General features: G+C 41.2%; 1 protein-coding gene across 2 annotated transcripts in view; it reads right to left on the reverse strand.

Annotated features, from left to right (window-relative positions):
* Window positions 1-11994, reverse strand: part of pdcd4a (programmed cell death 4a) — a 63939-nt gene extending 51945 nt beyond the window's left edge. Inside the window, exons 1-2 of one of the 2 annotated variants that reach the window (XM_028801562.2) lie at window positions 11891-11994; window positions 11520-11609 (exon numbers count right to left, since the gene is read on the reverse strand). In XM_028801562.2, the coding sequence (XP_028657395.1) occupies window positions 11520-11565 (46 nt within the window). In that variant the 5' untranslated portion in view covers window positions 11566-11609; window positions 11891-11994. Of the gene's footprint in view, window positions 1-11519; window positions 11610-11737 lie in introns of both variants that reach the window. The other variant, XM_028801561.2, reaches the window with a different exon arrangement.
* Between the last annotated feature and the right edge of the window lie 761 nt (window positions 11995-12755).

Genomic DNA, 12755 nt, shown 5'->3' on the forward strand with positions numbered 1-12755 from the left:
TGTGAGATTGGACATGACAGGCTAGCCTTCACTCCCCACATATATCAATGAGCCATGGCCCACAGGTGCCCATGACTCTGTTGCCAGTTAACTGGTTGTCCTTACTTGAGCCACTTTTGGTAGGTACTATCCACTGCATACCAGAAACACTCCACAATACCTGCCATTCTGAAGATGCTCTGACCCACTCGCACAGCCATTATAATATGGCCATTGTCAAAGTCACTCATATCCCTACACTTGCCCATTTTTCCTGCTGCCAACACATCACCATCAAGAACCGATTGTTCACTTGCTGCCTTATACATCCCACTTCTTGCCAGGTGCCATTGTAAAGAGAGAACCACTTCACCAGTCAGTGGTTTGAATGTTGGGGCTGATTGGCGTTTATCCTAACACCCCAATCGTGAGATTACTTCCATTATATAAAAACCTGGACATGGACACAAATAGATGAACAAAAAACAGGTTTGGTCAGCAACAGAAATAAAATCCTGCAGTACTTCTTTATATTCCCTGCTTTGTGCCCCTAGAAATGCAAGTTATCGCCAATATACTAACAATCCAATTGTGCTCCATATGTGCAAAGCATACAGTTATTCAAATCAAAATTATATATCGAGCGCATCTGTCTCGTTTAAAATTGTCCAAAATGTTTCCAGGGCAAGATCCAACCTGTGAACGCTGCAATCAAGCTCCAGCCTCACTGGGCCACATGTTCTGGACTTGCACCAAATTAACATCATTTTGGACCAAAACCTTTAAATGCCTTTCAGACAGCCTTGGTGTCACAATCCCTCCTAACCCATTAACAGCTGTGTTTGGTGTACTCCCAAATGGGCTTAAAGTGGAGAAGGGCAAACAAATTAATTGCCTTTACTACACTATTGGCACGCCGACTTATCTTGTTCAAATGGAAGAATCCTAACTCTCCTCTTTTAAGTCAGTGGGTAACTGATGTTTTATACTACAGTATTTGAAACTGGAAAAAATCTAATTCTCACTCAGAGGATCTGTGCAGAACTTTTTCAAAACCTGGCAGGATCTAATCAATAACATTTTAGATTAAGATCTTAAAGCACAGCGGAAGCAGATTCTCTCCCCATATCTTTATCCGCTTATTAAACTCATCAATTTACTTATTTTTACTAGCTTTAAGATTTACTCTGTTGGCCATGCTCTCTTTCTCAGGGGTGGGGGTTGATTTGCTTTCAATCCCATTTTTGTAAAAAAAATTATCTACTTGTATGGAATGATTGCAATAAAATTTAAAAAAAAAAAGAGAGATTACTTCCATTATACCATTATGTTACTTGTGGTGGGCTTTGGTTGATTTTAATAAACTACGGTAACCTGGAAAAATAATGAAATCTCAAATTACCCACTATAGCATGATGACTAAAATAAACCTAATCAAGTGATTAAATGATAAGGCAATCAAATGTTGGTCAGGAGTAATAAAAACATCAACACCAACACAGTTTTCTAAATGACATTTGATGATAACGCAAACAATATTAGAATTCACTGAACAAAGTGCATTTTCACAAATATCTGAAGCCAAACGTGGCCACACATGCTGTACTCTATATGCAAACTATTTCTCTATGCACTTTGGATGCATACATTTTATACGTATCGTTTCCAATTGCCACTTTAAGGCACTTGCAGTGTATAAAACTGCAATATAATATTTGTTTCACTGAACAACTAGGGTGCAAACACAGCAATTGGCTAAGTCAGCATCACAAAGGTGATAAAGAACGGAATTGAGCAAGGAGCTTTGAGGCTCACGGTTAAATACCTAAGGCAGCACACCATAACTCCATACTGTTGGTTTTGCAAGTCACAATTTCAAGCAAACAGAGATCCCTTTAAAAAAAATATAGCCTTTGTCCTTCTGGAGGAGTGCCACAAGTAGCAAGATCTCTGCACAGTAAGAAAATGGGGCAGAAAAAAAAAAACAATCATGCACTTGGAGGTAGGCTCTACATTCTTTGTGTACAGAATCTGACTGCACCCTGGAGATAAAGACAGTTGGATGACTGTGTACTGATAGCCGTTGCCCATGACAATGATCTATCTGTCCCACCCAAGCCTGCAAACCGATGCCATCCTGTTCAAGAAACAAGTACTGTTTTAAAATATGAAAAAGGCTTGCCTTTTATGTGAAAAAGAACAGCTTTTGTGGATATACTAACTTTTGCAACAAACACCTGATCTCCAGCAAAGGCTTTATGATGACTGATAAACAGACAGATAAATTTAAGGAGATTACTTTCAATGTGCAGCAATAATTACAGATGGGCATATTATGTTAACTGACAAATCTAAACTGACCCAGTGTCCATGACTGTGGGTGTTTGTGAGTAGGCCCAGATCTGCTTTGTGCATTGGGTCTTGCAGTGCTATGACAAGCTCTATACTCCTGTTAGCCTGGACAGGTTTAACCTGCTTAGCATTAGACCTAAACGCCAATCAGGGTATGAAAACAGTGCTAAAAGTGTTAGTTCCAAGGATGACTAGAGCAACTGTATAGACATCTCATGTAAGCATTAGACCCGAGGATTACGCAGGTTGTATAAATGCTAACAGCTTTAGTCCTGAGCATTACCTGGGCAACAGTGAAGGTGTATGTAACGTTAGCGTCAGAACCAAAGACAACCCAGGCAACAGTGTAGACACTTCTTCTCCTAGCCTCATCATACAGTCTTAAATGTCTTTCAGCAACCCGGTGTTGCACACCCTAGACGGTGATATGAGCAGTGATGTGGAGGAGTCTTTCATCTGCAGTGATCATTAAGTGAATCTGTCTTCAGGCAGTGAAATTGAAACAGACAGTGAAACTAAAAGCGATTCTGATGAATCCGAAAGTGACGTTCATGTTTGGGTTTCTGTTGACCCTGCTTTTGTGAGGCAGCCAGGAATAAAAGTGAACGTTGACAGCCAAGATCCAGTTACTTACTTCAAGTTACTTCTTAAGGATGACAGAATCAAAACAATTGTTGTTGAGACAAACCTCTATGCTGAACAGTGTTGGGTAAATGACCCCTACACCTGAGCAGTTTTCCAGTTCAAGTAGATGGGAACTGGAAAGGAGGTTAAACAGGTTTGAGAATGTTACATGGAGTTAATTTGATAGCCCACTTTTTATAGTGAAAGTGGGAGTTAAGACCACCTGCATTTTGGGTAGTAGTACACTATGGTCAGTGTTCCCTCCATTTTCAGAGGGGCTGTTTAAAAAAAAAAAAAAATTGTCCTATGGGACAGTAGCTTATCCATAACTGCTGCTTGTACTTAGGCGAAATTCAACTTATGAATGCATGTGCTGTTCACATAGGACACAAGCCACCTTCCTTCAACAGAAGAAACTTTTAAAACAGTGCTGTGGTGACCAATTAGACCAACAGTTTCATTTTGCATTTAGTAACTGTTTTGTAGCTTTAGCCCAAATTTAATGGAATTTTCTATGGAATGTACTACCGAGAACAAGACTTCTCTGCCCAACAAAACCCAGCTGTCATCCAATACACATAATTGAAATTAGTCCTCAGTATAGTAAAAAGTAAAATCCACCATCCCTCAGTTGCTCCTTTTTACACCCAGCAGTTAACTCTTTATAAGCGTAACTGTCAGATTATCAGACAGAACTTCATCTCAAATGCAGCAGATGAAAAGCTTCCCATAGAATTTGAGTGTTTGACAATCTACCAAATCAGTCCCCCATTTTTCTCTCAAAAACAAGGTACAATGGGACGACTACAACTGTTACCCATAGAGCTGAGCTTCAGGACTAAATAGCCTTTTTGAATACATGCTGCTGTCAGAAAAGAATTAGGTGGTGCTGCTTTATAGCAATTGTTGCTATGTACTATTCGAAAGATTATCACTTACCATGAGTAACTGACTCAGTACAAAAACTGGTTTTAGCATTTCAGTTTTGGCCACAAATGCTGATGGCAAGCACAAACCGTACTGATGACATACATGTGTATTCTTCGGCATGCACAACCATAGAGTATTCCCCTATCTATATCATAGTATTCATTGTTAGACTTGTCCAACATGCTGAAGCCACTTCCAGCAAATATGTGCAACTTTAGTACATAATTTCCATCTGACCTAATTACACAAGATCCCTGTTTCAAGTTAAAATTATTTATAAGAGCACGAACTTAAGATTTTAAAGTGTCTGCTTCAAAGCCCTAAATTCTCTTTCCATGTCGGTTTGTGAAATAACTTCAATCTGGATTTTCAAACCCAATGTCAGTATTTTTTGATTGTTCCCAAGATGTGACCTTCAACCCAACCTAAGTGGAATACAAAGTCTAGTAAAATTCATCAAACAGAGACACTAATGTATTGCTTTTGAAATGTAAAAACTGGACATCTTTAAATCGTACGGAGCTAATATCAATTCTTCACTGCTTTCTCATAGGAAATGGTAAAAAGGTGCAAACTTTCCCTGTCAAGAGCTCCTTCTCAGCCAATACCTGTTCACCACAGCGCAAAACACAGCTGTTGTCAAATAAAATCTAATAAATCCAATAAGAAGACACAATGTAAAGATCTTATGTGTCCAGTGCAACTTTCATTATATAAATCTGCAATTTTACTAGTAAAACACTACAAAGCAATATTTAATTTGCAGCAAAATGTATTTTCCTTCCTGAATTGTTCTACATTAGAACTTTATATGTGCACAAAAATATCCCTGGTTTCCCACTTTAAAAATTGTAAGCATTACTAGAATATAGGAACTAAGGCTGCCTGCATTGAATAGCTTGTTTTAGAAAAAGCATCAACAAACACACTTTCCATCTGTGCTAATCCCATGACTTTGCACAGATTCCTGTTAAACAGGACCAGCTTGTTTGACAATAAAAGCAGATATTGAGTAAGGACATAACACTGTAAGACTGAGAGATGTTTTTCTCTCTTATATTCCCTACCTTTAAGCTTTTGCATAAGGCAAAACCTTTTTTGGGGTAAAAGCATGAACTGCTTACTTGTTAATTTCAAAAAGTTAACTGACATGATCTAGGCTTCTCATTTTAATACCAGCCCTGCTCTTAAGCACACCAGTCACTTAGGTCAAAAAAAATACTAGATATACACAATAAAAATGTATTATTACGGATTAAATTATCCATAATAAAAAAAAACAACAAGTGACAATATAGTGCTTATACGAAGAACAGAATCATAAATCAGAAAAATAAAATTGGACTTGTGCCTTCAACAGAAGGTTACATTTATTGCACTTTTTTTTTTAATTTAATGCATTTCCTCTGTTCAATCATTTTCTAACCCGCCCTTGCCCAATTTAGAGACTTGGGAGCAGGTGTCTATGTTAGGAGCAGTACTGCAAGTAAAATGTGGAACCAACCCTGAACAGGGCAGCAGTAGATCAACGCGCTCACTCACACACATCTGAGTAATTCAGTGTCACCAGTCAATCTCAAGTACAGAGAATAAAATGTGCAGAAATGAGAAGAATGAGCAAACTCAACACAAACCAGTAGTATTTTTGAACTACTCCTTTTTTAAACATTCATCCTAGCTCAACCCTTCTGAATTAGGGCAGGGCGAAATAGAGATGGTACATCATGGACAAAATCTCTGGCATGCTGCCATTCTCCACGATTCCAACACAGAAAGTGATATCGGAGATGGGCAAAGGTTCAATCTTGTCAGGAGTACGTTACAGTTTTAAAACTTCAAAGCTGGCTGTTTACTCTATATCTGTGCAACCTCACAGTAGGGAAAAAAAATTATAGGACAGTGCAAAACAATAAAACACACAGAATTAAACACACTTCAATGGATTCACCTAAAGAAGGCCAGGAAAAACAGGAACTGCACGGTAACGTGCTACAATATATGCTTGTATCTGCACATTTGGAGAACTTTAGACTAAACTCAAGAGCCAGTACACAAAAATGATGTAATATGAATGCAACATTAGTAGGATATCAAATATAGTATTTATATTAAAAAAAAAAAAAAAAAAAAAAAAAAAACAACACCACACACAACAGCTGTCTATGCCAGACTGTCAGCCATGCTGTGGACAGCCAAAGGGATGGGATAATAGTCCATGAATACCAGGTAGGAACATTACTTTATTATTTGATGGTTAATTTAGGGGTGCAGGGTGTTTTCAAAGCCTTTTTCACTACTGATTAAAATACTGAATTTTACCCATTACACAATATTCTTGAAAGGGTTACGTGTTCAAATTGAGCTGAATAAATCCATCCATCCATCCATCCATTTTCCAACCCACTGAATCCGAACACAGGGTCACGGGGGGTCTGCTGGAGCCAATCCCAGCCAACACAGGGCACAAGGCAGGGAACCAATCCCGGGCAGGGTGCCAACCCACCGCAGGACACACACAAACACACCCACACACCAAGCACACACTAGGGCCAATTTAGAATCACCAATCCACCTAACCTGCATGTCTTTGGACCGTGGGAGGAAACCAGAGCGCCCGGAGGAAACCCACGCAGACACGGGGAGAACATGCAAACTCCACGCAGGGTGGACCCGGGAAGCGAACCCGGGTCTCCTAACTGCGAGGCAGCAGCGCTACCACTGCGCCACCGTGCCGCCCGAACTGAATACATGACAAACGTAAATAAGGTATGCCCTAAAAACCACCAAGACCAGTAAAGCTTCAGTTCTGTGCACGTTTAATCATATAGAAGTATAGTTCTGCCCACCTAACAATATTACATCCATTTTGATTCACTTATTCCTTTCAGGTCTGCTTGAAGATGTGTACTTCTTCTCTCTGTGCTGAAAAGATGACAATAATTTCATAACAGAACAAAACAGAATTACAACAGCAAATATTTAGACAAGCTAGAATTCATCTCAACAAATGAGCATTTTCATATGAACTCAACATCTGAATGAGCAACAAAATATTATGGAATAAATTAATAATCAAATCACAATTACCAAACGGAAAATGTTTTGGGCAAGGTATTGCGTGTGGTGGGCGGCTGGGGGCTGTGCCCCTGTAGGGGCTCGTGGTCACCGCCAGGGGGCACCCAGATGCCTGTGAAGCCCTGGACATCAGCACTTCTGCCACACCTGGATGTGCTGACGGAAAGAATACCAGGGACACCCGGAGTGCTTCCGGGTACTCATGCGGCACTTCCGCCACACCAGGAAGTGCCGCAGGAAGCTCGTCAGGAGGCACCTGGAGTACATCCAAGTGGACTTAAAAGGGGCCGCCTCCCTTCGTTCGTCAGCTGGAGTCAGGTGGAGGTAGACGAAGCTCGGGGGCACTGGGTTGTGTGCGGGACTGTATACACTTGTAAATATGGAGAATAAACGTGTGTGGTGTTTTAAACCATCGGTGTCTGCCTGTCTGTGTCGAGGCTGGTCTCCACATGTGTAACAATATGAAAAACATGCTTTATTAAGCTACAAATAAGTCCATTTCCTACCCCTCAAAAAACTTAATTAATTAATAATTAAATAATTAATATTTACTTAACTTGATAATGCCCCAACTAGATATTGTTCATGTATTGTGTCCAATGCTGTTGGAATAGGCCCTAGTTTCCTTTTAGGAAAAACAATCGCACGGAAATAGTTTGCTGAGCACCATTCAAGAGACAGCATAAAAACATGATCAAAGACAGTTGTTTTCTTGTACATTTTACCAGTTTTGATGTTTCGTCATACCCATCAATTAGTTTTATTATGGAGCTATCAAATACAAAATAAACACGCTCCCAAAGTACATGTGTAGATCCCTACATAATAATCTCTGGCTTGTAATCACATTAGTTTTATGAAATCCACCACATTACCTCACTTAAGGGGTAAACTATTCCTCAGAGACTGCACTCTAAACAATAGCCCTAATATTCTCAAAGTGAATCTTGCTGCAGTAACAATCCAATGTAAATCGGGGAATTTTTTCCACAATATAATAATCTGACAGTCAATATGGTTAATGACTTTTCAAATGCCAGTCCCAAAATGTTTCAGTGTCAGTTTCCTACTACATCTGAGTAATCGCCTTCTCCTTTTTAATTTCTTGTATGAATGTCTGCTCAAGAGGTAAAGAAAGCCATTTGTTTTTACGTCTTACAGTCAATAACAAAAACAAACTTTGTGCAGGATGGAGGTTTACAAAGTAGTGGAGGGTATGGAACTCTTATCAGTATGACTGTGTCAATGTTGTACTGTCATACTGTACTGATATAATATAAAATCACATACGATTTAAAAAATTGATTATACCATTTAATTTCACCCAATAAGTTTTCTACACACCGACTGCACTATATGTCCAATCATTCCATCAGCCTTCTAAAAGTTTCCTGCACACAATCAAATTGTAACAGCTTTACTTTTTTCCACTATCACGGAGAGCTGCATTAACTCTAGAAGGCCAGTTTTCAACTAACACACCAGTACAGCACAACTCAATTTGAGAACATCCAGCTCCTAAAGCCAGTGATGCAATCATGCAAGAACTGAAATGGAAACATGGTGGGTGAGTAGCTGTACTAAAATCGTAAGGTTTAACAGCCTTGACTATTTCTAGTGGAAAATTACCAAGGGAGATCAATTACAAAGAAAAATGCGGCATTCACATGCTATGGGCCAGACGGGAAATAATTCACAACACCATTAAAACTGGGAGCTCCCAATGGGATAGTTCAGAGAAAACAATGCTACTTGAATTAGTGGAACCGTAATGAAACAATACCTTTTCACTTCATTTAATAATTTAAAAAAATATTAGTAAACAGACCAAACAAAGGCCATTTTTGTAGATGAATTGTATTTGGAGTCACAGAATTTCTAGGCGCAGCCAGGGTGTTGAGGGGGTCCGGTTTAGTGGACTCAGGATTGGGTCACTGCTTTTTGCAGATGATGTTGTCCTGTTTGCTTCATCAGGCCGTTATCTTCAGCTCTCTCTGGATCGGTTCGCAGCTGAGTGTGAAGCGGCTGGGATGGGAATCAGCACCTCCAAATCCGAGACCATGGTCCTCAGCCGGAGAAGGGTGGAGTGCCCCCTCAGAGTTGGTAGCGAGATCCTGCCTCAAGTGGAGGAGATCAAGTATCTCGGGGTCTTGTTCACGAGTGAGGGAAGAATGGAGCGTGAGATCGACAGGCGGATCGGTGCGGCGTCCGCAGTGATGCGGGCTCTGCATCGGTCTGTCGTGGTGAAAAAGGAGCTGAGCCATAAGGCAAAGCTCTCAATTTACCGGTCGATCTATGTTCCTACCCTCACCTATGGTCATGAGCTATGGGTAGTGACCGAAAGAACGAGATCGCGAATACAAGCGGCTGAAATGAGTTTCCTCCGCAGGGTGTCTGGGCTGTCCTTTAAAGATAGGGTGAGAAGCTCAGTCATCCGGGAGGGGCTCAGAGTAGAGCCGCTGCTCCTCCGCATCGAGAGGAGTCAGATGAGGTGGCTCGGGCATCTGATCAGGATGCCTCCTGGACGCCTCCCTGGTGAGGTGTTCCGGGCACGTCCAACTGGGAGGAGGCCCCGGGGAAGACCCAGGACACGCTGGAGGGACTATGTCTCCCGGCTGGCCTGGGAACGCCTCGGTATTCTCCCGGAAGAGCTAGAAAAAGTGGCCGGGGAGAGGGAAGTCTGGGCATCTCTGCTCAAGCTGCTGCCCCCGCGACCCGACCCCGACCTCGGATAAGCGGAAGAGAATGGATGGATGGATGGATGAGAATACCCTTTAAACTCACTTATTCTGTTTATCTTGTAAAGCACTTAGAGCTACATTCTGTGCATGAAAAAGTACAATAAAAATAAATGTTGTTACTTTGCTCTTTACTTTTATGAAACAAGGGTTCTCTTTATTGTACAGACCAAAGTAGCAAATCAGAGCGGACTTGCATTTCTCCCTAAAAGCCGACTGCTCCATTTATGTGAATATAAAGACATTGTGAAGTGAGATGTCACAAATGGGAAATCTAAAAACTCCCACAGCACATGAATGCAGCAGAAGTGCATACTTATTATAATTCATTCATCCATCCATCCATTTTGCAAACCCACTAATTTATAGTATGGTAACATAGTTGTAGGGCTGCTGTCCGGCAACATGGAGACCAGGGTTCAAATACAGAACTCTCTTTGTATGGAGTTTGCAAGTTCTCCCCATGTACGTGTGGGTTTCGGGGCTTCAATTTCCTTCCACAGTCCAAACACATGCCAAAAATGTGGACTGGGAATGCTAAATTGGCCCAATGAAGGGTGCTTACTCTGCTATGGTCTGGTACCCTTTCCAGGGATTGTCTCTGCCCATTTTTTCTTCCAATATATAAACAAAAATTACAAAGTACACAAACGAGACTCCCAAAAATACCAACACGCGAGTAATGCAATTCATCAGGTCAAGTGAGGAGTAAGAGTAAGTTAAGAAGACCCAAGACCCACAAAAAAATGTTAAATAATTTGATTGGGCAAATTCGGAATACTCCGCAAGGGAAGCTCAAGACAAATAACTGATCAATGAACAGACTTAAACGGTCCACCTACTTGACTATGCTCTCATTCTCGTACTGTTTTAGGACGGCAGAAAACTACAGCCTCTCTCGGCAGACTGAAATGCAAAACAAATAAATAAATAAACACGCTTAACCCTACTAAGGGGTACGGGAAGCTGAATTATAGCCTGGCATCACAGGGTAGAAAGCAGCCCTGGGTTGCGTGGGTAGTGTTAGTCCATCACATGAAAAAACATTTACACATTTTCTAAAAACAGCGATGTGTGTGATGGAATGGATTTTTTCTATGTTCAAAAACCACTATGGTTGGCTGTTGTTACGTTATGCAAACCCTATTAACTAAAAAAAAATGTTAAAGGCCAAAAAGAAGCGGAAACGTGTGGGTTCGGAAGCAAAAGCAAAGTGCGCGACTCGCTACTTCTATAAACATAAAGGGGGCGTGGTCATGAGAGAGGGAACAAGCGCGAGCTAGTGAGCAGCCGGGCGGGCGCAAACACACACAAAAAGACACGACTAGGGGTGGAGATACAGCAAAAATGGGAGGGGGACGCTTATATAAAACATACGTGTCTGATGTGCAAACTGCAGCCCTCTACCCACTTCTCGAGTATGTCTAGATAACAGTAAAGAACTTTCCAGAACACGCGCGTGCAGGCCCAGCTGAATGAGACAAAGGGCAAGAATCGAGCACTGGCGTGGTTAATGCAATACTGTGAGGTGAGGCGCGTGCCCTCGAAAGTTTACAACAACTGGGCGTTTTGTGTACATTACAGAAAGAGAGTTTATTCGTAGCATAAAGCAAAATTGTCCTGTCAAATGCCCTAACATGCATGCATGAATGCAAAACCGGACAGAGAAATATGTACTGGTAGCCCGCACGATGCTGAGCTGCCAGCTCGAGTGAACTCGTGGAAGGGATGCACATGGTGCTGTACATTCCCACTTTTTTGTGCACGCGCCTTGCTGAGGACGCTGCCCTTAGACACGTCCCGTTATTGTGATTGACTTACCATCCTCCTGTGGCTTTGAATTCCACGCTTCCACATCAGTCGCCATTTCCCCTTTTTTGGCTTGACTAAGTGCCCGCTTCTCGTCTGGATCTGTCATGGAAGGCCAAAAGGAAGAGAGTGGAAATGAACTGACATATTGAAAAGCCCATCAACGCTTCCTTATCCGCGCGCTGTGCACGCTAGCATAGTTTTGCTTTTACTGTAAAAAAAAATCTCACCTCTCCCTTTCCAGATTGTTGCAAAAGAAAAAATATAAAGCACTTAAGATGACAACCTGATACGGCAATGCAACCCGTCGAAGAAGCAGCTGAAAATTTGGTTCAAAAGAAAAACAAGTTCGCTTTGAAAAAAATGGAAAAGATCCCCAATACCTTTATTTAAAGACTCTGTGGAACGTCAACAGATTCTGTTTTTAACTTTGGATCCCTCTGCTGATCATGTGATGCAGTACAAGAGGCGGATTGGACTGAAAGAAACTGGGCGGTGTCGATCATCCGCCAATCACATTGGTAGCCCAGGGGAAACGAGCAGCTGCAATGGATTCGATGTGAAGGAGTTGAACACGTGGTGGCGTGGAGTGTTGTTGCCGAATGCATTATATTCAAGTTTATAATCACTTTATCAGCAGGCATTATTCACTATGTCACGAAACGACTGATCATGTTTGAAATTCTGGGTTTTTAAAGCGATGGCTCACTATATATCGATAAACTCCCCTTCATATCGTAGCAAGTTTTCAGACTTGCGCATATTCAGAATGCCTGTGGGCAGGGTCAATGACGTAATTGATGGAGGTTTTAGTGTTCGTACAGGAACTGCTGCCTACACGTCGAAGTGCACGATGTGCTCGTAGCATAAACTGTGTGGGCTGTGCTAGTAAATACTAAATACTGGATGCAGAGCTTCCTTGTTGTTTCTTTGTTCTAACAGTTTACAATATAAAAGTATTGTTTTAAGATGAGTTAAAAGTGCCGAGAAATGACAGTAAATAATGACGCACGGGACAGTATTGTTGATTTCCGTCGCTAAACGTGGTAATATTATGCAGTTCACTTTTCATCAGCAAACAAACAAAAATCATGTAAGCAGGATTTGCGTAAACGCAAGAAAACGTGCATTTTAAAAGAAAGGTTATTGTCCAATTCAGATGTGTATTTGCACGCAATCGACAGCCGAATTGCTATGGTCGGTGGTGGTAAGTTTTTAAAAATAAAACGTGAAAAGTACAGTATTGCC

The sequence above is a fragment of the Erpetoichthys calabaricus genome, chromosome 5 (genome assembly GCF_900747795.2).
Source record: "Erpetoichthys calabaricus chromosome 5, fErpCal1.3, whole genome shotgun sequence".
NCBI lineage: Eukaryota > Metazoa > Chordata > Cladistia > Polypteriformes > Polypteridae > Erpetoichthys > Erpetoichthys calabaricus.